Genomic DNA, 27,997 nt, shown 5'->3' on the forward strand with positions numbered 1-27,997 from the left:
ATTTTTTTTTAAGGCAGGAGGGGCAGAGGGAGAGGGAATAAGAGAATCTTAAGCAGGCTCCATGCTGAGCATTGAGCTCGGTCTCACACCCCCAAGATCATGACCTAAGCCAAAATCAAGAGTTGGATGCTTAGGCGACTGAGCCACCCAGGCACCCCTTAGTTTGTCAATGTTTAATTCTGTATATGAATTTGGTTCCAGGATGGTTCAAGTTGTCTCGGATCCGGGGAGTTTACTGGTGTGAAGGAACTTGACGATATCAGCCAGGAGATTGCTCAGTTACAAAGGTGGTTAAAGCTCCTTCCCCTGTGAACCTGGATCTCACACAGCCCTACCCTAGCTTGGCACCACAAGCACCAGGGGCCTGTGAGGCGTGCAGCAGGTTGACTATCCCAAGTTTGTGCAGCAGAAATGCAGGGCTGCATGTCACCCCGATTTCCTGAGTTGACTTAACTAAGCTTGAGTGATGGCGTCTGCGGGAGTCCCTGTGGGCTGGGGGGGGGTCTCAGGCAGGTGTTACTGGGCTGCTCCTCCCAACCTCAGGAAGGCCTTGTTCTCCCTCTGCACATAAGACCACTGAGTCTTAGGTGGCAAATTAATGGCTTAGGACCAAGAGCTAAACTGAGAGAGGTGTCATGTCCAGGTCTCTGGCTCCTCTCTGTCCCTACTGCCTCAGTTTCCTCACCTGTAAACAAGGGCTCTGGATGGGGTGTCTGCACTCTTGGAAGCTGGCATAAAGAAATGCATCCACTTTATATGTCCCTGGGATCCTCTTCGAAACCACAGATAATTCTGGGGGAGGGCAGTGAGCAGAAGGGCTCAAAAAATGCTTTGCCGTCCCTGGGCAAGGTCAGTGAGGACATGCTGAGCCCTCCTCACCCTGGCCATCGCTCTGACCACTTCCCCCTACTCCAGGGGCTTGAGTGGTCTCACTGGGAGTGATGCCTCATCATATCCGCAGATTCCACTCATGCTTAAGGGGAAGGAATGACGTAGGGTGCACGGTCGCTGGGAGCCAGCTGAGCTGGGTTCTGTGGGTGTGGACGGAATCGGGTGTGGAGAAAATACACGATGGCTGTCGTCATGTTGTCGCTCATCTGCGCTTCCCTGAAATCTTTCAATGCCCAGAGAGAAATACTCCCTGGAACAAGACATCAGAGAAAAGGAAGAGGCAATCAGGCAGAAAAGCAACGAAGTACAGGTAAGCATAGTGCCCACCCTGGGCAGACAGCTATGACCTGCGCCTCACAGGCCACGCCTTTCTGGGGGCTTCTAGGTGGGATTTTTAAGTTTCCTATAACCATAGACAGGGGTGTCTTTTTTTTTTTTCAATTGAGCTATATAAGTCACATTACATAAAATTTGCCACTTTAAAAGATACAATTAATTCAGTGGGTTTTAGCATATTCAGTATGTTGCTTGGCTGTTCCCTCTGTTTCATTCCAGAACATTTCCATCATCCTGAAAAGAAACCCCATGACCATTGGCCCTTACCCCTCTCCTCCGTGACCTCCCCTTCCAGCCCCTGGCAACTACTAATCTGCTTTCTTTTTCTATGAATGTGTCTGTTCTGGACATTCATCGTGAGGGCTTTTGTGTCTGGCTTTTTTCACTCAAGTCTCAGTTTTTGAAGTTTAGACAGTAGCTGCTAACCTTTTTCCAGGACAGTCCTGCTTCCTGGAGTGTCTCCTAGCAGGTGGTGGTGACATAGAGACTGGGGGTCTGACTGCTGAGCTCGAGCCCAGTTCTCCTTAGCTGTGTGACCTTGGGCAAGTTACTCAACACCTCTGGTTCTTGTATGACATTGGTAATGAGTGTTTTACTTTCCTGGTTTGTGGGCCTGGAAAGTGGGGTCTGGCACATGCTCAGCGCTCACTTGGGGCCCTTCTTGCTCTTCTCATAATTTGAGCAGAAGGGATTCTGCATCAGGATCAAATCAGTCAGCACTGGGCAGCAGCATCATCAAAGAGATGTGAGTTCCCACGATGCCTTGGGTCCGAATGGACAGAGAAGGCACTGCCACTGTGAGGATACTAGAGGTGGCTATGGCACCCTGAGAGTGACCCCTAAAGTGCCACTGGTACTGGTGGTCTCTGCTTGAGGCCTTTGAATGTTCTGAGCTCAGACTTGGGCCAGGGGAGAGGAGCACAGCCAAGTAGGCAGGACTCCAGCTCCACCATGTCTCACCTGAGTGACCTGGATGGGTGGCTTCTGTCCCCCCAGCTGGCAATGAGGGTCAATGCCTGGGCTGCTCACAGAGCCAAGAGAAGCAACTGTCTGCCATGTGTACCACAGGAGTGGCCAGTTCTTTCTGGTCCACCTCCTAGGGTGTAGACCCGAGCCAGGGGAACTAAGTAGCATCTGACTTTTTGGGCTCCTGAGGTGCTGGGCGGCCCTCCCCTGTACTACCCACAAGGGGACTGGAGGACTCTGGGATACTAGGTGGATAGCACATTTCACCGATCTGTGGGAAATGTCATGGCTATGGTCTGCGGGTGAGGTGGGGTGGATGTGCCCACCCTGCTTCAGGACACCCATCAGTTTGTGCTGTGCAGTGTCCAGACCCTTCTTTCCTTCCCCAGCATCTCACTCTCTGTGAAGAGTGAGCAGTGAGGATGGGGCTGTAGATGGTCTCCTGGAATGTTTTGGATTGAAAAGCAGGGACTGGCCTGCCTCTGGCAGGAGGAGCTTTTTGCTCAAATGAGCTGCTTCAGTTGTAAGAGCACCTTGCAGGTGATGTTACTATTTTTCTGAAAGCCCCCACAGTACTTTCATCCTGTCACTTTATTCTCTCAGACCTCTGATTTCCATCCATGTCCTAGAATTGATCCCTCAGACACAGAGCCCACTCCTGCTCCTCTGTCACCTGCATCCCCTCATGCTCCATCCTTTTAGCCCTGTGGTGTGGTGGAGCTGGCCTTGTGTTCCCTCATGCCTGTGCTGGGCCCAGCCAGTGACAGGATGTGTGGCTGGTTCTCCCTTCCTGTTGTGTCTGGATTGCCATGAACATGCTTTGGTTTGTATTCTGGTCCCTGAGGATCTGGATGCTATGATGTCCTTTAACTACTGAGGAAACCAGTCATCAGGTCTCTGGTGCCTGCTCTGGGTGATTCTGAGGAAGATGTCAGGTCTTTGTGGTGACTTATTCTGACATCTGGAAGTACTGTCCTCTCTGGTCTGCGCTAGGTGCATTCAGGCCAATTGGAACCCTAGATGGTGGGCTCTGATGGCACACACCTGCAGCCTTTGAGGTGCTAGGGTTCTTGTGTGCCCTGATAGCCCCCCCAGAGCGGGGAGGGAGGGAGCCCAGCGCCAGCCAGACTGGCCCTTGTTCTGTGGGGGGCCTCATTTGTAAGCAGGCCAGCCCGGGGCTCTGCTGTAGTGCTTAATGGTAGCTTTTTGGTCATAGAACACTATTTTTTAAAAGTTCCCCTGTGAAAACCAGGTTTGGCTTTGGTTCCTGCCACCTTTCCCCACATGAGTCTGGCCAGATGATCACTTGCCACACCCGCTAGCACAGTCTTTGGGTTGGGCCCCCTATAGAGTATGGGTCCTTTGTCTTCAGGCCTGTTTATGTTTGGTTTTAGGCAGCCAATGCTTTGGCTTCAGCCCCCACTGTCCTGTTCTCATGGTACCCCTTCCCCATCCTCCAATGGGGTCTCTCACTTCCATTTCCATCGCTTTTGTTCTGGTGAACATCTGCAGCATCTTTGCCTGGTTTTTCATTTTATTTTCTTTCTATGAAAACAGTGTTACTGAGATAGAACTCACACACTACACAATCCATCCACTTAAAGTACATAATTCAGTGGTGTTTCATGTGTGCACAGAGTTGTGCAACCATCACCACTATCAGTTCTTCAGCACTTTCATTACTCCAAAAGGGAGCCCCATCCCCATTAGCAGTCCTTGTTCCCCTCCCCAACCCCCCAGCAGCCACTTGTCTACTTTCTATCTCTGAATTTACCTTATCTGGACATTGCATGTAAATGGAATCATACATTGTGTGGCCTTTGTGTCTGGCTTATTTCACTCTGCCTTGTGTTGTCACGGTTCACCACATCATAGGATGTCTCAGTGCTTTATTCATTTTTATGGCTGAGTAATACTCTGCGGTATGGCTGGACCACATTGGGTTCATCTGTTCATCCCTTGATGGATATTTGGGTTTTTCAACTTTTTAGCCATTGCAAATGATATTGCTCTGAACTTTCATGTGCAAGTCATAATGATGTATGACTTCACTTCTGTTTTGTCTATTACCTAGGAGTGGAATTGCCAGGCCGTATAGTAACTCTATGTTCAACTTTTAGAGGATCTGCTGGACTGTTTTCCAAAGTGGTTGCACCATTTTACTTTTTTTTTTTTTTTTTTTTTACCATTTTACATTCTAATCTATAATGCATAGGGTTTCCTGTTTCTCCATATCCTCTCTAACATTTATTTCCTATTTTTTATTTTAGCCTTCCTAGTAGGTATAGAGTGGTATCTCATTGCCCCCAATGCTCTCTCTCTCTCTTTTTTTTTTAAAGATTTTATTTATTTGAGAGAGAGAGGGAGCATGAGCTGGGGGAGGGGCAGAGGGAGAAGCAGACTCCCCTCGGATCAGGGAGCCTGATGTAAGGCTCAATCCCAGGACCCTGGGATCATGACCTGAACTGAAGGCAGACGCTTAGCTGGAGGAGCCATGCAGGTGCCCCACATTTTATCATTTTAGCTCTTATATTTAGATCTTTGATCTCTTTTCAGTTAATTTTTGTGTATGGTGTGAGGTAGGGATCCTACTTCATTCTTTGCATGTGGAGATCCAGTTGTCCCAGCATCATTTGTTGAAAAAACTGTTCTTTCTCCACTGAATGGTCTTGGCACCCCTATTGGATAGCACTTGGCCATCGATGTGTGGCTTTATTTCTGGACTCTCAATTTTATCCCGCTGATCTACCTCCATTTCTGCTTATGTCAGTACCATACTGTCTTAGTAACTGTAGCTTCTTAGAGGCATACCTCATTTTATTGTATTTCACTTGATTGTGCTTTGCAGATACTGCATGGGTTTTTTTTTGTTTGTTTTACAAATTGAAGGTTGGTAGCAACCCTGTGTCAAGCAAATTTATCAGCACCATTTTCCCAGTAGCATTTGTTTACTTTGTGTATCTCTGTCCCATTTTGGTATTTTTTGCAGTCTTTCAGACTTTTTCATTATTGTTATATTTGTTATGGTGATCTGTGATCAGAGATTATGACTCACTGAAAGCTCAGATGATGGGGGGCAATTTTTAGCAATAAAGCATTTTTTAGTTAAGGTGCGTATGTTTATTTTTAGACATAATGCTATTGTATACTTAATAGATTGCCGTATAATATTAACATAATTTTTATATGTACTAGGAAACTAAAAAGTTCATTTGGCTTGCTTTTTTGTGACATTTGCCTTATTACAATATATCTGGAGTATGTCTGTTGTAAATTTTGAAATTGAAAAGTATGAGTTCTCTAACTTTTTTTCTTCTTTTTCAAGATTGCTTTGACTGTTCTGAATCCCTTGCATTTCCTTATGAATTTTGGCATCAGCTTGTCAGATACTGCACAGAAGGCAGCTGGGGATTCTGGTTGGGTTTGAATTGAGTCTGTAGGTTGTCTGGGTTATTTCTGTGTTCTCTTGCTTAAACATCTCCCCCTTTCTGACCCCAGCTCCTATCCTAACCATGGGGGTCTTTGTCCTTGTGGGGCTCTTTGATTCTTCCCTCTTCATTACAGAATGAGGCCAAGATTCCTTGATGTCCCAGGCTGCTGGCCACCTGGTGTCCCAGGCTACCACACTGGGCCTGACCCTCCTCCCTGCTTCGTCTCCTCCTCCTCCTTTGTCACTTGTTCTTCCCTCAGATGTGGCAAACCCATGTCCTGGACACCCTACCACCAGTCTCTTCTCTTCCCCAAACTTGTCAGACTGAAAATCAGCTTCTTGAATTAAAGGGCAGGGAGACTGGGGAGCAGAGAATCCAACTTCCCAGAATAACTCAGAGGTGTATTTTGGCTGTCTAGAGAGGAGAGAGCCATGACATTTTTGTCCTTGAGGTAGAGGGGAGACCCTGTGCCTACTTTGGGTTTTTTTCCTAAAATGGCACCAGCAACGCACAGCCCAGGCCAGCCCTGGGGGTTGATCTCACCATCCCTATCTTTCTGTACCCCCAAAGGTCCCCTCAAATCTTTCCTCTGCTTTGGTTCCCATGGCCACCATCTCACCTAGGCCCAGGTCCTCTCCTGCTCCCTTCATCAGCCCCCTTGGCTTCCATCTTCTCTGCCCCATCCATTCATTATTTTAAGTTTAGTTATAAGACGTTTGATAAGACATTTGCCTGGTTGGAAACTGAAAGGCTAGACACTTCCTGCTGTTTCCTTTGGCCCCTCAGAGATACAGTCCGTTAGCTATCATGAGGCCTTCCAGGAAGGTCATGTGCATGTTTAAGGGGAGAGATCTGTGCATATTCTTTCCTTCCTGTTTGCACGAATGCCACAATACAACATACACATGCATTCTGCCTTGTGCGTTATTTGCTTCACTTTGTACCTCAGAATATGAGGTACAGCTTCCCTTAGAGTAACCTTTCCCTAGGGTTAGCCAGGCCTGCCTGGTAGAAATTTACATTGCTTACAGGTTTTGCTGCATGTTGTCGCATGTGCCATACATCTCTAAGATGCTTTTCCTAGAGGTCTCATAATTAGATCCAAGGGTACCTGCATGTTTCCCCTTGATAGATGCTGCCAATTTGGAGGAGTGTTAGCAGTAAGAATTGTCATGTCCCAGGCCCATACTTGAACTTCCTGCAATGGCTTCCCTCCCCAGAAGCAAGTGTGGTCTCTTTGGTGTGGCCCTGCTTCCTTTGGCTCAAACTAGAGCCCAACATCCGTTCCCCACCTTGGGGGCCCCCTTGCAGCTCTCCACCGCCGGGTTCCTTTCCTCCTGGCTCTTCACTTGGTTGCTGCCTGCTTGCCCTTTGGGTCCATCCTAAGTGGTGCTTCTCTGGGGGTTCCCTCTGTCCATGCAGCATCAGTCCAGTCTCCCTGTGTGCCCCCTGGGTCCACCCAACAGCACCCATGCATTCTTTTGGTTCCATTCCTCCCAGTTTATTTGTGTTTGGGTAATGCCTCTCCTCTCCCCACCCCTGACCACATGTCACTGGACAGCTCTTCTTGCTGGGACCCAACAACATTCCTGGCCCCTGGCCTTTCTTAGGCCATCAGTATGTATTTACCAAGGAACTTAGTGAGAGATCAAGCCACAGCCACCAAGCCAAGATGCACACATTTACAGCAGGTGTGTGCAGGATGCCTGTTGAGCACAGACTGGGGACAGGGGGCGGTTTTATAGGATGTCCTGGGGGCTCCAGCCCAGGCTGAGACCAGTTATCTTGGATGTGCCCCAGGCACCTCAGTCTCAAGTAAATTGATGCAACTCTTCCCTAGGAATTACAAAATGATTTAGACCGGGAAACAAGCAGTTTGCAAGAGCTAGAAGCTCAGAAACAGGACGCCCAAGACCGCCTTGACGAAATGGATCAGCAGAAGGCCAAACTCCGAGACATGCTGAGCGATGTCAGGCAGAAGTGCCAGGATGAGACCCAGATGGTAAGTCTCACACCCAGCACTGCAAGTGCTTTGGGGGCTTCCTGTGGGCTTCTTTGAGCTCACAATGACCTTGAAACACAAGGCTGAAATATTCTCCTGGTTTAATAGAGTTGCTGGACATACAATTTGAGAAAGCAACCAAACATTTGTGGCCTGACCTCAGTCTCTCCCACTGAGCCATATGGTGAATGGCCTTAATCCCTACTAACCTGTGTGTGTGTGGACACCTCACCCTGGCCCCTGACTCACAGCACAGCAGGGCCAGCACACCCCTCTGCCCACTTTGGTGTCTTCACTGCTTGTTACAGACTGGGGGCTGCAGCCTCAGCAGATTGTAAAGCCCTTATGTCCCCCCTGAGACCTTGTACGGGGATGTTTAGCCCCTGTGAGACAGACATTGCCTTTGCTTATCCCTGGTCTCATTTTTCCTTATCCCAGATTGACTTTCTGTCAGTTACATGGGCATGAGCATGTTTGCCTTGTTTTTCTCTGTTTTGCAAGTGGAGAGAGAGCCCTAGAAGGAAGCCAGGTGTCTGGCCATCAGAATGGTATCTGCCACTGAGTTAGCTCATTCCAACAATGTGAATTAAGACTTCTCCCTTGGGGAGCCTGGGTGGCTCAGTTGGTTGAGCGTCCAACTCTTGGTTTCGGCTCAGGTCATGATCTTGGGGCTGTGAGACCGAGCCCCACATCAGGCTCTGTGCTCAGCTTGGAGTCTACTTATCCCTCTCCGTCTGCTCTCTGCCCCCCCCCCCCCCCGCACCACCAATTGCATGCATTCTCTCTCTCTCTCTCTCTCTCAAAATAAATTAGATCACTAAAAAAAAAAAAAAAATTCTCCCTGAATCATATTTTATCTCATTTCAGATTTCCTCGTTGAAGACCCAAATCCAGTCTCAGGAATCTGACCTCAAGTCCCAGGAAGATGACCTGAACCGGGCTAAATCTGAGCTGACCCGATTGCAACAGGAAGAAACCCAGCTGGAGCAGAGCATTCAGGCTGGGAAAGTTCAACTGGAAACAATCATCAAGTCCCTAAAATCAACGCAAGACGAAATCAACCAGGTATCTTGCTGAGGGTGGGTCCCTGCCTCTGCTAGTGGTGGCTGGGAGTGGTTGCAAGTGGAGTAGCTGCTGTGAATGGTCACGTTGGTATGTGACCAGCCTGTGTTGGTCTGTACCTGCTCCAAGGCCACTTGTTTCCTTTGGTGTCACCCACTTCATTTACATTAAGTTCTCTTCTTAGAAGCTATTATTCTGGCCTGGAGGGTAAGATCCTAGCAGTGTCTTCCAGCGTCATGCTGACTGTGGCCCCAGTGGCAATTTGCTTTGCCTCGCCGTCCTTCCACTTCCCCTCCTGAGTGCATGTCATTTTGGGGGAATGGACAGGATCTGCATGAGGACTTTAATGCTCCTTTGGAGAGAGTCTTGGGTGCAGAAATACCTTTACCAATGTGGTTCTCAGACAAGCAGGAGGGACAGTGTCCAAGATCTGTTCTAGCACCTCTCTATCCGCATGCAATTTGAGGACTGGCACATTGAGGAGGCCCCACTGTATGAAGAGCATCACCCCACGGCGGGTCCTTTTCCAGTTCTTCAAGCTTTCTGGGCACTCCACCCTTCTCCTGCTCTGGTCTGAAGGGCTAAGGCCTGCAGCAGCTGCTCATTAGCAGAGAGAGGGCTCCTTTCCTGCTCCCCTGGATATAATGGCCCTTGGTGTCCCATTTACAGAGTGGGGGCGATGCTTACCTTTGGCAATGTCAGAATGGCTAGTCATGCTTCCTCTCTTGACTGGCTTAATCTCTTGCCCTTTTTTTCCAGGTTACAGACAAAAATTGACCACAAACATGTCAGATATTTCATACCCTGTATTGTGTTTCATTCTTAAGTAATAGGTATAGAATTCTCTTAGATTTTTTTCCTCCAAGGAGTAAGAATTTGTACAGTGTAAATAGGAACCGAGAAATGAGTGTGTGTTAGTAATAATAATGGTGATATTCGCTGGTGCCTATTAACACCCCCTCTGCCAGATATTGCAGGAGGTATTTTACCCAGCATTTGCGGTGGTCCTTTTTGGAGAAGAGCAAATAGAGGTTTGGTCACCAGTCAGAGGTCCCACTGTGTGGATTAAGTCAAGATACATTTCTGGATCTATCTGACTTTATGGATTGTCTTAATTTCCATGGCCTCACATCCCTCTCTGGGGTAAGGTGGGCAAACAGGATGATAAAAACCCCATAAAGGAAAATGTCAGCTTTTGTCAGGAACAGATTGTGAATCTTGATCTTACCAGTTTCAGTTTGTTAAGAATTGGCAAATGTTTGTTTGAACATGGGCCTCCCTCAGGGGCCAAAGATACCAAAAGGCCTCGTGGGGCAGTGAGAAGGACTTCGTTTTTACAAGTGGTCTCGATTCTTGTATACTCTGTGGGTAATTCAGTTACCCACGTGAATCACTTGGGGTCGGGGAAAAAAATGTCTTGCCTGACACTTTTCCCCTAAACCCCGTGTGATGTCAGCAATCTTTGTTGTGTAGGCAAGAAGCAAGCTTTCCCAGCTGCAAGAAAGCCACCAGGAAGCCCACAGGACCCTGGAGCAGTACGACGAGGCACTCGACGGGGCCCACGGTGCCAGCCTGACCAACTTAGCCGACCTGAGTGAGGGCGTCTCCCTGGCAGAGAGGGGCGGTTTTGGAGCTATGGTAAAGGTTGAATAAACGTATTCCAGTCCTGGAATTAGGGCCACGCTGAGGTCAGAGAGTGCCCTGCCTGCTGGATCCGGCACTTGCCAGCCTTGATTCTATCCAAATGCAGGGTGTTTCTTGTTCTTGCTGCTGCTTTGTGTGTTCCCATGGGCTCTGCAGCCCAGGGTATATGGTTGTATGCCACCCTCGATTCTGAGACAGAGTGAAGGATGGGCCTGAATCCTCTGTAAAACCGGTTTTTAAAGGCCGTTGTCTCTGGTAGGCCAACCACCCAAATTTGGAGGGCTTCCCAGACTTAACAAAAATTGAATCAAGCTCTCACACATTGTGAAGCCCTATACCCTACTAGCTGGGGAGACCAAGTGTCTGTGTGTGTGTGTGTGTGTGTGTGTCTATGTGTCTGTGTTCCCACAGGGACAGTCTTGAAAACCGAATGTATTGCTAAAGGTCAAGAAAAGTGACAGCCATTTTGAGGCACTCCTGTTTGACCTATGCACTGCCCTCTCTCTCTTGCAATTCTTATGCTGAAAACCTCAGCACTTTCTGACCCTAGGGGCCCCGGTCAAGGCCCAAGGGGCTGTTGGCCACCTATGTTTCTGTGGACTGTAGGGCTGCTGGCATCCAGCCAGTGTTACTTTCTCCTTGGTTTGTCACATTCCCTTGTTCCTGCCAGAGCCTCCTCTCACAGCCCTGAGCCCAGCATTTCCACTTTAGTCTGGCTGATGAGAGCATCTTGCGTCCCTCAGGGACCAGTGGGATGCAGTTGGTCTCTTTGGTTTGGTTGTGCTCTGCTTCCAAAACCTTTCACTGCTCCCCCTGCACTGCTGTCCGGCCCCCGTCCAGGAATCCTCTGAGCCTGCCTTTTCTGCTCCTGACCCTGTTGGCTTCACAGATTCCTTTTCCTTCCTTCCTGTAATAATACAGCTCCTTGCTCTCTCAACTAGACACTTAGCTCTTCCTGTTCACTTCTTGATGTGTTTCTTTCCTCAGTAGCTGAGTACTCAGTCCCGGGAATTTATGGGGGAGCTTACACCTCCTTCCCTGAATAGCTTACAAGATGCTGTTGCTGCTCTCATCTGTGTCCTGTCTCTGGCTCTTGCTGCTTCCTTCTGCTGTTCCCAGATTCCTTTTTCTCGTGGAGTTGTAAACAGGTGAATTCCATACCCACCCCTGGGCCCATGTCAACTTGATTGTCCAAATGTAGACGACCAACATCCACTCTTCGTTAAATGCGTGAGGCAGAATTGCCTGCTTGGCTGTCTGACTGTCTCCTCTCCTGGTGTGTGCATTTCAGCTTCGTGATCCTGCTTTCACTTTTCCCATCTGGCGTTGGTCCCCTTGCACAGCTTTGGGCTTGTCCTGTTTCATCTTAGTTCATGGGACATCTCACTCTCAGACCCTTCTGCAGATTCGAATAAGATCGGTTTCCTTGGATGAAAAGTTGGCAGCGAAGTGGCAGTTCACAAGTGGCCAGTGATTTCTCTCCTCCCCCCGAAACTCCCAGATTTTTAATCTTTCCTGATTTTCATTCATCTTGTAAGCGGGGCAGAGTTTACATGATAGTCCATTCGTCCTGGAATGTCAACGTCAGATATGTTACATAGAAACTTGCAACTGGTGTCTGAGAGAAAAACTATTATTTATCTTGTTGTACAAATACAGTTTTTAAAGCACTTTTTGGTTTGTTTCCTTTTCTTAATAAATACTTTGAAGAGGACTTTTTGCTTTACTCTTGAATATTTCAAGACTGCTTCAGAGAGCTGAGTTCTCTTCGAGGTGGGTGAAAGTGAGGGGTTTATTCCCCTGAGAATAGTAACCAAAGAGGTGCATCTAGAACTTTCTAAGGCTGGACAGTTCTACTAAAGTTATTAACTTCCGCATTAAGCTCATACCACATTATTTGGTCTAAGAGACGGAGAGTTCTTAAAGCCAAATTTTTTTTTTTTGTCTCTCATCTGATGATGAGAATGCTGGCCTCTTGCCCTTGAAGACAGCACCCAACCAACCTGTCTAGTAGAGAGAAGGTAATAAATCATCCCAGACTTACGCCTCACCAAGAACTCATCATGAAAGATTAGGTTGTCTTTTACATCCAGCCTCACTGGTGTGTTGGAGTCATACTTTTCTTGAATTTCAAGAGCTGATTATTAAATAGGAATTTTGTAGCCTGATTGTTCAACCTTTGGTAACTTAGATTCAGCCACAGTGGGAGTATTTATACCATGGGAACTAACAGAAGCTACCAATCAGGCCGCCCCCGCCCAGAGAGCTGGTTCACCAGCACACCACTGCCCAGCCCCCACCTAAAGGGAAGGAAAGTCACAGAAACTCCTTTCAGAGTTATCACATCTGTTTCTTAAGTGCAGAACTTAAAACTGGTTACTGAACTCCATGTTCGAGTTTTACCTCTGCTAAGGAATCTTTAACCCCGGTGCTTGTCTGTTATACTTGTGTCTCCCAAGTGGCACAGGTGGCTCAGTTCTCAATGATAAGTGCTCAGTGGATGGTAGAGTTTACGGCATCTCTGCACCAGGGGAAATCTAATTTTCTGCTCTGAATCTGTGAAATGGAATCACAACCACTGGTGGTTACCTCACATACATGTTGAATCCTACCGGGGGCTCTTTAGACTTCGCCTTTGAAGTGGGAGAGGAGGGTGCGTTTGCTGCCTTAGGTAAATAATTGCTCCTGAGTAAGATTGTAGACCTGACTTTCAGTTCAGGGGCTTGCAGCCAGAACTCCTAGAATCACAGTCTTTCCCCTCTGCCATTGCCCACCATTATTTGGCAGGCTTCCAAGTGATGATTGAAAACATTAAAAATAACAAAAGCCTACCAACTTGTAAATTAATACTATTAAAAACTAAATAGAAGCTTCCAGTCAAAAAAAAAAAAAAAAAAAAAAAGAAGAAGCTTCCAGTCTGAGACCAAGCTATCACTCCTAAATGCACACCTATATCCAGGTCATTATCTCTCTTTGTTCTTCTGGAACAGATACATCCCTTCCCCCATGGTACCTTGTGAGACATTGATTTTCCATCTTGGCCTCTCAGCTTCTTTAGATTAGGACTTCTCCCTCATGTTTATCTGTGTCTGAGAGGCCCATCAGATGCTTGCTGGATGCATGCATCATGCACATATTAGCACCATGATGTCCTTAACGAACCGCATGCTTCCTCCAGATGTGGTGCTTGTGCATATATGTACTTACTTGCCTAGGAACTCTGCTTGGTTTCCCTACCTTGGGAAGCCCTGTGGTTGGAGGCCGCAGATGATCTTTCCCAGGTAAGAAAAATCATTCCATATTCATCAGAGGGCAGGGGTATTGGTTGTCCTTCTGAAGCCTGGGGCTTCCCAATGGCCCAGTGCCTCTGACAGCCACTCTGCCTTCCAAAGTCAACCAGTCCAGAGGGCTAGGAGCCTTGTCAGGAATCTTCATTTGGCACCTTTGACGTCATTGCCCTGTAACCATGGTCTGTATTTTCATGGAAGCCCTGGCTCTTTAATTATTTGGCTTTGGAATAATGGATGTTTGCTAGCCTCACGGCTGCTGACACATCTGCCAGGTTCAGTGAGGATGTTGTGCTATTTCATATCACAGTGAAACCTTCGTGTTTTCACTGAGGGTGTGTCTTTATTAACCAAAATATACTCACTGTTTCTGAACGAAGTGCATTGTTTCTGTGTAGATGACCCCACTGTCCTACATTTGGGTCATTTTCCACTATAAAAATGTGCTCTTCAAAAGCAAATCTTTTTCTTCTGGTTTAAACACGCTTGTTTGTTTCTAGAAATAAGCCTTTTTTAAAAAAAATGCAAAGCGTTGTATATGCTCTAGTAGTTCTAACTGCATAAGCAAGTCATTTCCTCCCAAGATGTAAATAGCCAGCATGTGTCTTGGTGTGGAAACAGCATTTTAAAAAATGCCCACATAGGTAGGCATTCTATGAGAAAAAGATGATTGAGGGAGTCCACACTTTTGAACAAGGCCCATGCTGTTGTCGTTGGGTGGCTTGCTAGGTTTTCTTTTTGATATTTCCAAAACTACCACTTTTTTCTCTTCTTTTTTAATATTTAAATTCAATTTGCTGACATATAACACCCAGTACTCATCCCATCAAGTACATTCCTTAGTGCCCATCATCCAGTTACTCCATCCCCCCACACCCCTCCCCTTCTGCAACCCTTTCTTTGTTTCCCAGAGTTAGGAGTCTCTCATGGTTTGTCTTCCTAATTTTTCCCCACTCAGTTTTCTTAGTGATTTTTTAAAAAAAAATTCTAATTGTGAGAAAATACACATAGAATTGATCATCTTAATCATGCCTAAGTATATTCACATTGTGCAACTAAGCTCCAGAATGTTTTCATATGCAATAGAGACTTAACTCCCTATTCTGTTCCCCCAGCCCCTGGCACCCACTGTTTTACTTTCTGTCTCTGTGAATTGGTCTCCTCTAGGGACCTCGTATAAAGTGACACTGTCACACAATATTTGTCTTTTTGTGACTGGCTTGTTTCACTCAGCATAGTGTCCTTAATAGTCAATAATATTCCCATATATACACACTACATCTGATATATCTGTCCATTGGCAGGTGGATGTTTGAGTTGCTTCCACTCAACTTTTAAATAAACTTATTTTGTGAGAGTGGTGGACTTACAGGAAAACACAAAGGTAGTACAGAAAGTCTCCACATGCCCCACACCCAGCTTCCCCTATCATTAACACCTTGTCCCTGTGAATGAACATATGTCACTGCGAATAAACTAGTGTCGACACGTCATTATGAACTGATGGCCACAGTTCTTCAATGATTTTTTTAATCATTCTCTGTAGGGTCCCACTGCTTGAAGCTGAAATACGCAAGTTGGGTAGGGAATTCTGTACTTTGCTTTAAATTTGAAATAATAAAATTCCTGTCCTGTCTCTTCACAAAATTATAGGATGATCCTTTCAAAAATAAAGCCTTGTTATTTAGCAACAATGCCCAAGAATTGCATCCGGATCCTTTCCAGGCCGAAGACCCCTTCAAATCCGACCCATTTAAAGGAGCTGATCCCTTCAAAGGTATCTTGCTTGGTGCCCACTTCATCTTTGGAGGACTGTTTACTTTATGCCCTTTAGAACTATCTGATGACTCGAATGGTTGCAAGATAGCACCTCCTGAAATGTAGGAGGAAGTGAGTTCTTGGAGCCTCCTGGGCTGCCTGTGTGTTTTGCCTCAGCCGGTTCACTACAAAGCTGAGGCGTGGGCCTGTGGTGGAAAGAGTTGAGCTCCTGCTCCCAACAGAGGTGCCCACGTTCAAGGGCAGCTGGCTCTGCCCTTAACCTCTGTACGCTTTCGTACCTAGCCTCCAGTAGAGGTGGTAAGTTCTCCCTTGCTCTCCTGGCGGGATCAGGAAGGCAATCAGATGTAGTTGCAGTAATGAGACTCCCCAGTGAAGGACAGATCCCCACTTAAGTCTAAGATTTTCATGGGAAATGTTTACCCAGAGCCACACAGGAGTCAGAAATAACTAAGACTTCTAGAAACAAGTATTCCTCAGTGTCTCTGTTTTTTTTTTTTTTTTTTTTTTTTTTTTTTTTTTTTTCAGAGCAAGGCACTATTTCCAGGAAAGCTACCTGTACGTTCCTGAGCTGGGAAGTGCTGGGGTGGGGAGAGGGCAGTGGGGGTGCCTTCCCAGTGTCAGATGTGGGATCAAAGAAAGCACCACAAGTCCAAGGGAAGAACCGGGCAGCTCCTGAAGCTCATACATGTGGAGCTCATTGTGGCTCCAGGTTGGCTGTAGGTTGAGGACGAAGGCAGCCCCAGGGTCCTATGTTGTTGCACTGCAGGGGAGTGAGAGGGAGATGACATACAAACATAAAGCATAGGGGGGAAAGAGAGGAGTGAATTCTGGCTCATTCCACATTTTCCCTGCCTCCACCACATGTTGAGAAGCCAACAATACCTCATTTCATCTTGAATGCCCCAACTAAGAAAAACTGCCTCAGCCAGTGGCTGCTCCCATGTGGCTCTGCCAAAATCATTCCTGTCGTAGAACTAAACATTCCTCTCTCCTCTCACCTAGGTGACCCATTCCAGAATGACCCCTTTGCAGAACAACAGACAGCTTCAGCAGGTAAAAGCCTTTGTTGGAAAGACTTTTTTTTTTTTGGTGGACTCATCCTCAGAGTATTTCCATTCCTAGTTCAAGTTGAGGGAAATGGAAAAGCAGCCTGTCTGCCAGGCCTCCTATGATAGGGCAGCAGGGGAGGTTAGTTTCTGAAGAAGCCTGGCAGTGGCATCACCCTCCCCTTCACGGTTGAATGCCCCTTCTTGCCAAACTCACAGCGTGATGAGAAGCAGAACTAGGAAAGTAGCTCCTGGTGGCTAGACGACTTTGCAGACATGCCCATGGCAACTTGGTCCCTTGTACCCATTTGTGTCATCTGTGGTAGCATCAGGGGGCCCCCGTGTAGCACCTGCCCACAGCTGGGCTTCAGTCTATACATGTCAAAGATGGTGGCCCTAGCAGTGGTGGCAGCCCCACGGGAGGATGGCCATCTGCACCACATGAAAGCCTAGTATCTTGTTCCCTCCTGGCGACAGCAGCTTTGCTGCATGTCCATTCACTGTGCCTGCACCCCACATTCCAGGGGAATGAATACACTGTGGGTGTGGTGTTGCAGTCGTGCTGTTTATTCATCTATTTCTTTATTTCTCTTTTTTTTTAATGGAAGCAAAACTCTTATAACACAAAACTCGCCATTTTAAAGTGACAGTTCAGTGGCATTTGATACATTCATAATGTACAACCATCACCTCTGTGTAGAACTAGAACCTTTCCATCCCCTAAGCAGAAGCCTCATCCCCATGAGCAGTCACACCCCTTCCCCCGCCCCTATTCCTGGCAACCACCAATCTGCTTTCTGTCTCTGGATTTATCCATGTTTTTATTAAAATCAGCTTTTTTGGGAGGTATAATTTTTACACAACAAAATTCACCAATTTTAAGTGTATGATTAGATGAGTTTTGGTAAATGTTTGCGGTTGTGTGGGATAGAGAACATCTCCATCATCCTGTAAGGTTCCCTGTACCCCCTACACACCACCCCCAGACCCCCGGCAATTACTGACATGCTTCCTGTCATTATAGTTTCTACTTTTTGTAGAATTTCATATCAATGGCATCAATCAGCTATGCGTTCTTTTATATTTGGGTTCTTTCACAAAGCCTACTGCGGTTTACTCATGAGGTGTGTTTTTCTCCACTTTCCCAAACACCCTCTAGATCCATTCGGAGGGGATCCTTTCAAAGAAAATGACCCATTCCGTGGCTCTACGCCTGATGACTTCTTTAAGAAACAGACAAAGAACGACCCGTTTACCTCAGACCCTTTCACGAAAAACCCTTCCTTACCCTCAAAGGTGAGTGATGCTGGGGAGGCGGAGGTGCTAAGTGTACGTGCACAGTGCTCATCCCTGTAGGGCTCGTCCTGTGTGACTCAAGCTGTCACATTCCATGGACCAGAGAGCCCATGTCAGGATGGCTTGGGTCCTGAAAAGCTCTTCTCTGTTCCTTTCTGGGACTGTCACTTCAGCTCAGGCCCACCGGGTGGCTTCTCTCTTCTGTCACCTGCTCCCACTGCTGCCCTGTCTCTGTACAAAATGAAATAAACAAAGCATCACATGCTCCCTATGACCGCCCTGGCATCTTCCTGGCAGTGCTGAAAGGATGTGAGGCATTCACATGCCCCCTCTCCATCCCCAGCATCTAGCAAACCATGTGTTTTGCACGATGTTCAGCCCAACGCACTGCATTAAATTGGTAGCAGCTGGGATTTAAAAAGCAAAAAAGTGACTCTGATTGAACAGAGAATTCTTGTGTGTAGGTGAGGATGCTGTATAGCCTCCCTTCAAGTTCTAGGCTGCATCTCCCTCTCTGCCCCACACAAGTCCTGGTTTTCCTCTTCTCCATGGACCTATTGGTCTGTTGTACTAGACCCCAAGCTCCTTGAAGGCAAGGATTAATTTGCAGCATTTCTGTTGATAGACCTATTGCAGGATCCCCCTTTCATTTCTGGTACTGATCTATGTGCGTGAACTCTGTTCTTACTCTGTTGACCAATTTTCTTGAGCTTGTCCATGAACTGTTTTTTGGCTGTGTTAATTTCCTCTTCTGTTTGCTTCTTCATTATTTTCCTCCTATTTATTTTGGGTTAGTACTTGCTCTTCTATTTCCAACATCTTAAGATTCAACCGTAGGTCACTGATTTTAGACCGTCTTTTCTAATATAAATATTTTAAAACTACACATTTCACCCTAAGCACTACTTAGCTACTTTCCACACATTTTGTTGTATCTTTGTTGTCCTTTAGTTTGAGATATTTTTTAGTTTCCCTCGTGATTTCTCTGTTGAACCATGGATTATTTATTGTTTCTAGAGATTTGTTCTTTCTTTCACTTATCTTGTAATACTGATTTTTAATTAAGTCTATTGTTAGAGAACATATTTTGTATGTTTGCAGTCCTTTTAAATTTTTTGATACCCGTGTTATGGTTCGTGTTGTAGTCCCTACCAGGTACGGCTGAGAAGAATGTTTATCTGTAGTTGTTGGGTGTCACATCCTATAAATGCCAGTTATGTCACTGTGGTTGATAATACTATTCAGATCATTTGTGTCTTTACTGTCTTTGTTTGCTTATTTTGCAGCTCTACCACTCCACTGGTCGCTGAGAGAGGAATGTTAAAGTCTGTGAAATTGTCTATGTCTCTATTAATTCTATCAAGTTTTGCTTCATATATTTTAAAGCTGTCTCTGTTGCCTGCACATTTATACTTCTTGTATCACCCTGATGCAATGACTTTAAAAAAAATTTTTTTAATGACTTTTTTATTATTATAAAAGCTTCCCTTTTTCCTCTGGCAATACCTCTGTCTTGAGATCGGTTTTATCACATATTGAAATAGCCTGTTCATCCTTTTTATGCTCACTCTTTGCCTGCTATATCTTTTTTCATCCATTTACTTTGGTCTCTCTGGGGCTTCATACACAAAGGGTCTTTTATAGTCCGTGTATAGTTGGGGTTGCTTTTTTCTCCAGTCTGGAAATCTCTGCCTTCAAAATAGTGTCCAGCCCACGAACATTTAATGTGATTATTGATATGGTTAGGTTTAAGTCTATCTACTGTTTTATTATTTATTTGCTCTTTATCCCCTATGTTTTGCTCCTCTGTCCCTCTCTGCTTTCTTTTAGATTACTTGAACGTTTTCTAGAATTCCATTTTCTAGTATCTCTTGGCTTCTTTAAGCTCTATGTATTTCTGTTATTTTTTGGAGATTGCTTTAGGGATTACCATAATATGCCCTTAACTTTTCGTAGGCTACTTGGAGTTAATATTTTCTTAGTTCACGTTAAACGTGGAGAACTTGCAACCACATAGGCACATTTGTCCACCTCCTCCCCAGCCAGCAGTGTCTCCTCTTATGTTCTAGCTGTCGTATATATAAATATGCCATAAACTCCATAAGACTGTCTTATAAGCTTTGTTTTAACCCGCTGTATGTGTCTGAAAGAAATTTTAAAAAGGAAAAAAGCAGTCTATTTTTACCCATATGTTTGTCATTTCTGATGCCCTTCATTCCTTTCTCAAGATCTGATTTTCCCTCGTGGTCCTTTTCCTTAAGCCTGAAGAACTTTCTTTGGCACTTGTTATAATCCAGGTCTACTTTGTTGTCATTTTTGAAGAGTATTTGTGCCCAATCTAGTAGCAGTTTTGTCCCATCCAGCACTTATATGATGTTTTCCCACTGCCTTCTGGCCTCCCTTGTCCTTGCGGAGAAGGCATGAGTCTACTGCCTTCTGGCCTCCCTTGTCCTTGCAGAGAAGCCATGAGTCTCTCAGGCAGTCGTTACCCTGTAGGTACCATGCTGTTTTTTCTCTGGGTGCATTACTTTACCTCTTTATATCTGCTTTTCAGTAGTTTGGCTGTGAAGCATATATATGTGGTTTTCTTTGTTTTTGTTTGTTTGTTTTCTTTGTATTTAAGCTGTTTGGGGTTTGCTGAGGTTCTTAAATCTGTAAATCAGGTCATTTACCAAACTTGACAATTTTTTGGCCATTATTTCCTTAAACATTTTCTTTTTCTACTATATTCTCTCCTTTCTTTGTGGGAATTACAATTCCTGGCATATTAGAGGTTTTTGCTGATGTCTCCCTCAAGCTCCCTGAAACTCTGTTTCTCTTCATTCTTTTTTCTCTTTTTTCTGTAGATTTGGTGAGTTATACTGATCTGTCTTCAACTTCACTTACTTTTTTCTTGATCATTTGTTATTTAGCTGACCTAGTGAAACTTATTGTTGATATTCTCCTTCTTTCAGTTTTTGAATTTCCATTTGTTCCTTTGTATAGTTTCTATTTTTCTGCTAAGACCTCCTATCCATTTCTCTTAAGTGTATTTTCCTTTATCCCATGAGCACAGTTATTGCTGCTTTAAAGTCATCCTCATCAAAGAATTCCAACATCTGGGTCATCTTGGGATTGGTTCTGTCAGTTGTCTTTTCCCTTGAGAATTGGCCACATTTTTCTGGTTCTTGTTATGCTGAATGATTTAGAAATGTATCCTATATATAGTGAGTGCTCTGTTGTGGTGACTGGATACTGTTACATACCTCCAGAGAGCCCACATGGTCTTGTCTCAGCAGGCAATGGACTTGGTGAGACTCCATTGCAAACTTACTTTCTCTTGCCTCTAACTGTGTACTTGTGACCTTAGCTGTAGGCTGCATCAGGTCTGCTCTCCCACACACAGTGCTGGGGTCAGCCCTTGTCTTTGTCAGGGCTTATCGTGAAATATCAGACTCGTGTTCTCTGCCTCTCCTTTCTGGGTCCCTGTCCCTTTACCGTGACTGCTGTTGTCCCGGTCTACCATCTTCTGGTCTTTAGGCCAGAAAGATGGTGAATTTTCTGTTGGGGTCTTAGCATCCCGAAGCCCTCAGATTATAGCTGTCCAGATGGAAGACTCAACTTTGTGCTGTTGGCTCTTGCCAAATTTGAATTCTCATCCAGAGTCTTCCTGCTTTCGTTTACTTCCTAAGCCATCAGGTGGTTTCTTGTATTCACTTATTTTTTTGCATTTTGTCCAGAGTTTATAGGTATGATCCACAAAAGGGGCCAGTCTGTTGGGATTTTACTCTGCCCGGGTTTAGTTTAAATCATTTTATCCTCTCCTGGCCAGCCCCAGATTCAGTGAATGCAGATGGCAGGAAAATCTGTGGTTGGAGGGATGGCTGGGTGAACGAATGAACTGCTTTTTACTCTTCCCTCTCTTCTTCTACTCAGCTCGACCCCTTCGAATCCAGTGATCCTTTTTCATCCTCCAGTGTCTCCTCAAAAGGATCAGGTGAGACTGGTGGCTTATTTTCCTTCTGACTCTCCCCCAACCAGTGGAAGGAACCCACCCAATTCACACTTTTGTTGCCGAAGCTGTGTGTCCTCAGAGTTTTATGTCATTAGTCAGTGGCACCCAGATCCTCACCTAAGGCACTTCATCCAGAGCTAGCTCCCCGTCCCAGCTGCTTATCTTTCCAGAAAGGAAGGTTGGCAGTAGGAATTAAGTCAGTAATAACACCAATGTTCCTGGTTACTTTTTACTCATTTCTCCTTACAAATCTTTGATTTGTACCTTCGAATCTTTTTTTGTTTGTTTGTTTTTAAGATTTTATTATTCATGAGAGACAGAGAAGCAGAGACATAGGCGGAGGGAGAAGCAGGCTCCCTGTGGGGAACCCAATATGGGACTCAACCCCCAAACCCCCAGGATCATGACCTGAGCCAAAGGCAGGTCAACCACTGAGCCACCCAGGTGCCCCATACCTTTGGATCTTTTTCCTAAAAGAATCCGAGTTTGACTGAGGGTCCTGGCTTGTGCATTAAGGGATGGGGGAGCATTTGGATCCCCCTTGCTTTGGGGAACAGGCTCTGCTTAGTCTTGCTGCCTCACCTAGCAGCTCTTGCTTATTGGTGATAGAGTTTGGGTTAATAGGTTGGTGTGTGGGTTATGCAGACAGATTGTCCCACCAAAAGAGCAAGCTCTGCAAAATCTGCACCCACAGACAACCTCCCCACATACATAGTATAGATGGTGGGTCACTGTGGAAATACACCTCCCTCCCTGACCTGGGGGAATAGTCAGCTGTGCTTCCGCACTTGTCATTCTTTTACTGACCATGAACAATGCTACCTAGAAGTACAGATATGGAGCAAGTTCCTGTGGCTTTGCCCACGGATACCATCATGGCAAGACACTTCTGGCTGAGTTGCACCAGCCATGTGCCAGAGCGGGTTGGGGGCAGGGAGGCCCTGTGGAGGGACCGCATCCAGACGCATAACCCTAGCAAGCAAATGCTGCCTTCTTGGATGTTCCGTGCTGGGGGCTGTTGAATACTGAGAGGTAGCACCTCCCCATGCCCCTGGAGGTGTGTGCCATGAATGCCTTGTAACCCTGTCTCTGTTGATGCTACTTGCAGGTCCCTTTGGAACCTTAGACCCCTTCGGAAGTGGGTCCTTCAATAGTACTGAGGGCTTTGCTGACTTCAGCCAGATGGCCAAGGTAAAGCCCCTCCCATGGAGCACGCGCACCTCTGCCAGTGTCTTTGTGCCTCTTGTCGTGGTTGTGTCGTGAGCGGCCAGGCGTAATTGTTAGCAACACGTATGTATTTCCCAGCACTGATCAGATGCTGAAACTCATCCTCACGTGAGGTTGTGAGCCAACAGGCAGGGTCTAGAAAAATGCCTGTGGTTGTGATTGGTATCGTATCCCTTCCTCTAAGTGAACTGCCAGGATACTGCATCCCTCCATGCGGCATAAATGTCGAGGGCTCTCCCAGTTCTACCAGTGTCTGTTAGTTGCCCGATCTCAGGGAATAAAGTTATGGCCGCACAGACTCAGAGAAGGTGTTAGGCACAGAGGACTCAGGAGGGTAATGGGTGACAGGCCTGGTGTGCAGGCAGCTGAGGCTGGAACTGGGCGACAGGCTGGCAGGCGGGAGGCAGCAGAGAAAGTGGGTCAGTTATGTAAGTGGGAGCTGCCTGAGAGAACCTGAGAAGGGTTTGGAAAGTGAGAACTAGGTTCTGTGAACAGAGACATTGATGAAAAGGGAGCTGTTCAAGACAGATGACATTCTTTCAGTTGTCAGGCTGGGCAGGATCTGTGTGGCCACAGGTAGGTGAATATAACTCCTGATGGTGATGGGGCCCTGTTGTGAGCAGGGGCTACGAGAGATGTAGCTAGAAAGCTAAATCTTTAATGTAGCAGGGAGTCAGTAGATCATGTCCAAAATGGACAGGTAAAGAAATAATAGTAGAAGTCCATGATTACAGATTACCAAGAAACTGGTAAGAAGTCAAAAATACCGGCCTTGGAGAGTGGGAAAGGCAGCGATCTGAGGGTCTACTGGTCTTTGTTACCATTTTTAGTGTCCCTTGCTTTTGAGTAAGAGCATATATTTCTTTGATAAGAATTTAAGGAAAGCAATGTTAGGTGTGTACCATTTTGGCCTCTGTGCCCCGTCCCCGGACCTACTTGTGCTCCACTGCTTCTTGGCCACCTCTCTGGCAGGTGAGGGCTTCCTGGAGCACAGCCTGCGGCCACAGAGTCATACTTTCTTCACTCACTCTACCAGTCTTCAGTAACCACCTGCTTCGGCCCAGGTACCATTGGCATGGGGCAGGGGTGGCCACAAGCAGAAAGCAGTCCCCATCCCCTGATTTTACCTCCTATTGGGAAGGCCAGGAAACCAAATGGTGGAGAGGGAGCTGGGGAGGGAGTCTGGGGCATGTGGGTGTGGGAACTGAGCATCTGCAGCAAGGAGTCACTTGCTTCCCGTACCCCACCAGCCCATGCTGGGCAGCCCTGCCATGCCAGCTCCATGTTCACTCAGCCTGATGGGCAGACACTTGTCTGGGCACCAAGCACTTGTGGTGAACCTGTGTGTGATTATGGCACACAGCTTTTGAGAAACATTTGAGATTCCATTTAGGTTTTCAGAGAAGCACGTGACCATACGTTGTTAAGGTAGCAAATCCAGCTTCTGGCTGGAGAGAGAATGTCTGTTTGCCCATCAGCTGTCGCAGGAGGGAGCCCAGAGGTGCTGGTGTAGCTGGCTCTCTCATTCCAGTGCCTGGAGGGAATGAGCCTCCATCCTCCGTAGGGAAGCTGTGACACTGATGGTCAGGATGCCGTCTGGGAAGGCACCAGGGCAGGAAGTCTGCTCGAACATTTGTCTGTTGTTTGGTGGCTGTTCCACATGCTCCTACTCTTTGAGTAGAGCTGTGTGTCCTCTGCTTCTGTCCCTGCCCAGCAGGCAGGAAGTCAAACTCCTAAAATCAGAGAACTTGTGCCACACGATGGCAGCAATCCCCAAATGAAGGAGTCTGTATTGTACTCTTAAGCTGTGAGAGCAGGCCCTTCCCGTCTCCCTTCAGGAGGCTGAAGCCGGTGGCTGAGCAGGTGAGAGCTACCGGTGCCCAGGGCTGAGATCAGGACAAAGGCACTGATGAGGACCCCGTTTTGAGAGGTGTGCTGATAGAGGCTGCCTGGGCGGGCCAGTCCGGACGGGCTCTGGTCGGGAGGAATGGCCTGCCCCCGCCCTTCCAGGCAGTGTTTTAGTGTCCCGGAGCTGTGGAGACTCCCCGGAGCCAGGTGGTTCAGAGCCTGGCCCTGCCTGTCTTTTCTGCCCATTCTAACCTAACCTTGCGTTTTCCCTCTGATGCGGCTGCCATCTCCCTGTCCATATGTCCCTTGATCAGGTTGCACACACACGTGCACTTGTGACTTCAGAGCCGGTGGCCCCTTCCTGTTCGCAGCTCCGGGCGGGACAGAGCTGGACGGGGCCATGGAAAATTTGTCTCTGGTGCTCCTTTGTTTGGTTTCCATGCTCCTGTCAGCGCCTGATGCTGTGCCACTTGTCCAGTGGAGCACCAAGCCCTAACCTTATAGGTCTCTGTTTTTCCCTTTGGTTCCCTTTCTGTTTTTCAAGAAAAACATGTGTATAAATAAAATGCTGAAGGAAATGAAAGTAAAGTGGCAAGAAGGCTTTTTTTTTTTTTTTTAGCTTCTTGGTTTTATGTTTTTTTGCGTGTGTGTTTTTTTCATCGCCAGCTTTTGCCCATCTGAGTGGGGTGGCGAGGTGATACACACTGGCGCCCTTTCTTAACTCCACCCTAAATTGAGGTATCCTCCTCTGCCTGGCAGTGCTGAGTGAAGTTGACAGCCAGTGAGCTGGTTCCAGCAGATTCCTTTGGGAGATTCTTCAGGCTTGAACACAAAGTTGAGGTCCCACTGTACCTGCAGAGATTTTTCTTTTAGACCATGTCAATCTGTCACCTTGCTCTGCAAATTCTGAGCATCTGAGAATAAAAACAAGACTCAGACATAATTATTTAATCCTTGCCCTGTGAGAAAAAAAGCTATCCTTGCAGTCCTTGGCTGGTTTTCAGGGCCTTTCCATTCGTTTCTCCAGTGGTGTTTAAAGCTATCCATTCCCATTTAGGGCTGCTTCCTTAAAAGTTGAGAGTCACTTGCTTTAAACTAGCTCTTTAAACTGTGAACCCCAAACATGTTCCTCTTAGAGCTGCTTTTTATAGTGGCTTTTCTTTCTTTCTTTTTTTTTATTTTATTTTCTGAGCACATTTCACACTGCGCCAGCCCAGAGAGCCCCTGCTGACTCTACTGAAACCTTTCTAAAAATAGCCACTTTCCCTGAAGCTGTAGCCTGAGGAAGAATAAGGCAGGTCCCAGAGGAGGCGTCTTGGGAAACCTGGAGTCCTGAAAAGTGGGATTCGGAAGTGACTTGGGGCTTGGCGGTGTTAGAAGTGCTACTACTCATGGTTGTGTGGGGAGTGGCCACTATGGCTGGAGCCCTGTCCCACTGGAGTGAGCCCACTGACTCAATGGGTTTGAACTCAGAAGGTGGGGCAGAGTGTCAGCCTGGCCTGTGGTGCCCTCTGCCAGCCGGGACCATCCTTCCATGTTGAGGTCCAGGCTGCAGCATGTGGGCTGGGTGGACGCTCAGTGGGTTGTGTCCAGAGGGCTCCAGGTGCCAGTCTGCATGCCTTCCCCAGAGATGGTGTGTTCCCAACACCCAAGACAAAGATTGGGGTCCATACAGGGGGCCTTTGGGCCAGTCTCCCCTTGTCTCTGCTAAGAAATTGGTTTTAATTCCTGCCTGCCCTGGTCTCAGGCTATATGGGAATTGTGGGAGCCCGTGCTCTGTTCCATGAACGGCAGAGGCAGAAACAGAATCCACGTGCCCTCCCAGCTCCTTTACCCACTCCCCGCCCCTGTTCTTCATTCCCAAACTGCAGACCCTCAACCCCCATTTTAAAGCTAAGCTGTGGCTCAACACTTCCCCTCTACTCCCATGCTACCTTCCTCTGGGTAAAGTCCATGGATAAGTGCAAGCAGCAGGAATAAAAGATCGGTGGTTAATGAGGGCGGCTGCAGATTCTTATAGGCATCTAAAGGAATTCCAGTCATGTCTGTATCCTTGGCATGATAATAATTGTGTCATCTTTGCGTCATGTTGTTGTGGTGCCTTGGAGCAATTTATATGTGACTTGATTGTGGTTTTTTTGCAGCAGCCCTAGGGTTATGGTGTGTCTTTATGGTCATTTCACAGATGAGGAAGTGGAGGCATGGAGCAGTTAGTTCCAGGGCTGGAACTCCAGATTCTAACCCTGACCACTGTGCTCTGTAGTCTGGCCGGCCAGATGTTCCAGAACCTTGAGCTGCAGGGTTTTCAGAGACTCCTCAACTTTTGTACCTGAGAGGACAAGTGGCCACAGGGCCCAGAAGAGGGAAGCAGCAGCCATGGAGGGAGGCGCCTCCTTACCCTACTGCAGTCCTGCCAACCCCATCTGCCCCTCTTGCTCAGAGCTTCCTAGGGGGCCAATGTGGTCTTGGCGGGGAAACTAGTATTCTTCTTCATTTGACCCCTGTCTGCCTCAGGGCTTTCTGTGGCCCCCTGGCCCCTAGGTCTGCTCTGCCTCTTGCTTGCATCTTTGCATGTCTCTCCCACAGGCCTGAGGATGGAGCTCTGCCTAGAACGAGGCCCCAGACCTACCTCGGGGAGTGGGCTGCCAGCAGCAGAGGGCAGAGCCCAGGAGCCCTGGCCCTGGAGGCAGACAACATGGGTTCTTACCCTGAGTCCCCCACTGAGGTGCTGTATGACTATAGGCTGTGTTGCCTCTCTCTGCCTCAGTTTCCCTGTGTGTAAAATGGAGCGGGTTGTTGGGAAGATGAGGTGAGAAGATCAGCACAGAGCCAGCATCTCCTACCCTTGAGGATCCTAGGAGCTGGTAGAGGGGAACCAGGGTGCCCAGTGGGTTGCCCAGCAGCCTTTCCTGCCCACCCCCCATACTAAACTGGCCACCTCTTTCCCTCTTGAGAGTAATATCTATGGCTGTACCTGAGGCAGAGGTTGCCAAATCAGGGTCCCTGTGACCACATTCTGGAGGAGGGGGAGCTATGTCCTGTGACCGGATCTCAGAGTCGAGACGGAGGGTCTTTCACTATCACCTGAGCTGACCCATCTGTGGCTCGTCCATCTGCTGGTGGAGGTTTGTCGTGCCCAGCACTGTGCTGGCATTCAGGATATGGGGTGCCCACAGAGACAAGTCACA

The 27,997-nt window shown here is 47.1% G+C and overlaps 1 protein-coding gene across 10 annotated transcripts in view; it reads left to right on the top strand.

Moving 5' to 3' along the window:
• Positions 1–27,997, top strand: part of EPS15L1 (epidermal growth factor receptor pathway substrate 15 like 1) — a 97,164-nt gene that overhangs the window by 47,550 nt on the left and 21,617 nt on the right. For all 10 annotated transcript variants that reach the window (XR_008666807.1, XM_055342888.1, XM_055342889.1 and 7 more), the window contains exons 12-21: positions 202–287; positions 1,129–1,201; positions 7,465–7,626; positions 8,494–8,691; positions 10,162–10,326; positions 15,273–15,396; positions 16,401–16,451; positions 17,604–17,740; positions 21,656–21,716; positions 22,843–22,925. Coding sequence is in view for 9 of the 10 variants with exons in the window: in XM_055342888.1 (XP_055198863.1) it covers positions 202–287; positions 1,129–1,201; positions 7,465–7,626; positions 8,494–8,691; positions 10,162–10,326; positions 15,273–15,396; positions 16,401–16,451; positions 17,604–17,740; positions 21,656–21,716; positions 22,843–22,925 (1,140 nt within the window). In the remaining variant the exon portion in view is untranslated. The remainder of the gene's footprint in view (positions 1–201; positions 288–1,128; positions 1,202–7,464; positions 7,627–8,493; positions 8,692–10,161; positions 10,327–15,272; positions 15,397–16,400; positions 16,452–17,603; positions 17,741–21,655; positions 21,717–22,842; positions 22,926–27,997) is intronic.

The sequence above is a fragment of the Nyctereutes procyonoides genome, unplaced genomic scaffold, assembly GCF_905146905.1.
Source record: "Nyctereutes procyonoides isolate TBG_1078 unplaced genomic scaffold, NYPRO_anot_genome, whole genome shotgun sequence".
NCBI lineage: Eukaryota > Metazoa > Chordata > Mammalia > Carnivora > Canidae > Nyctereutes > Nyctereutes procyonoides.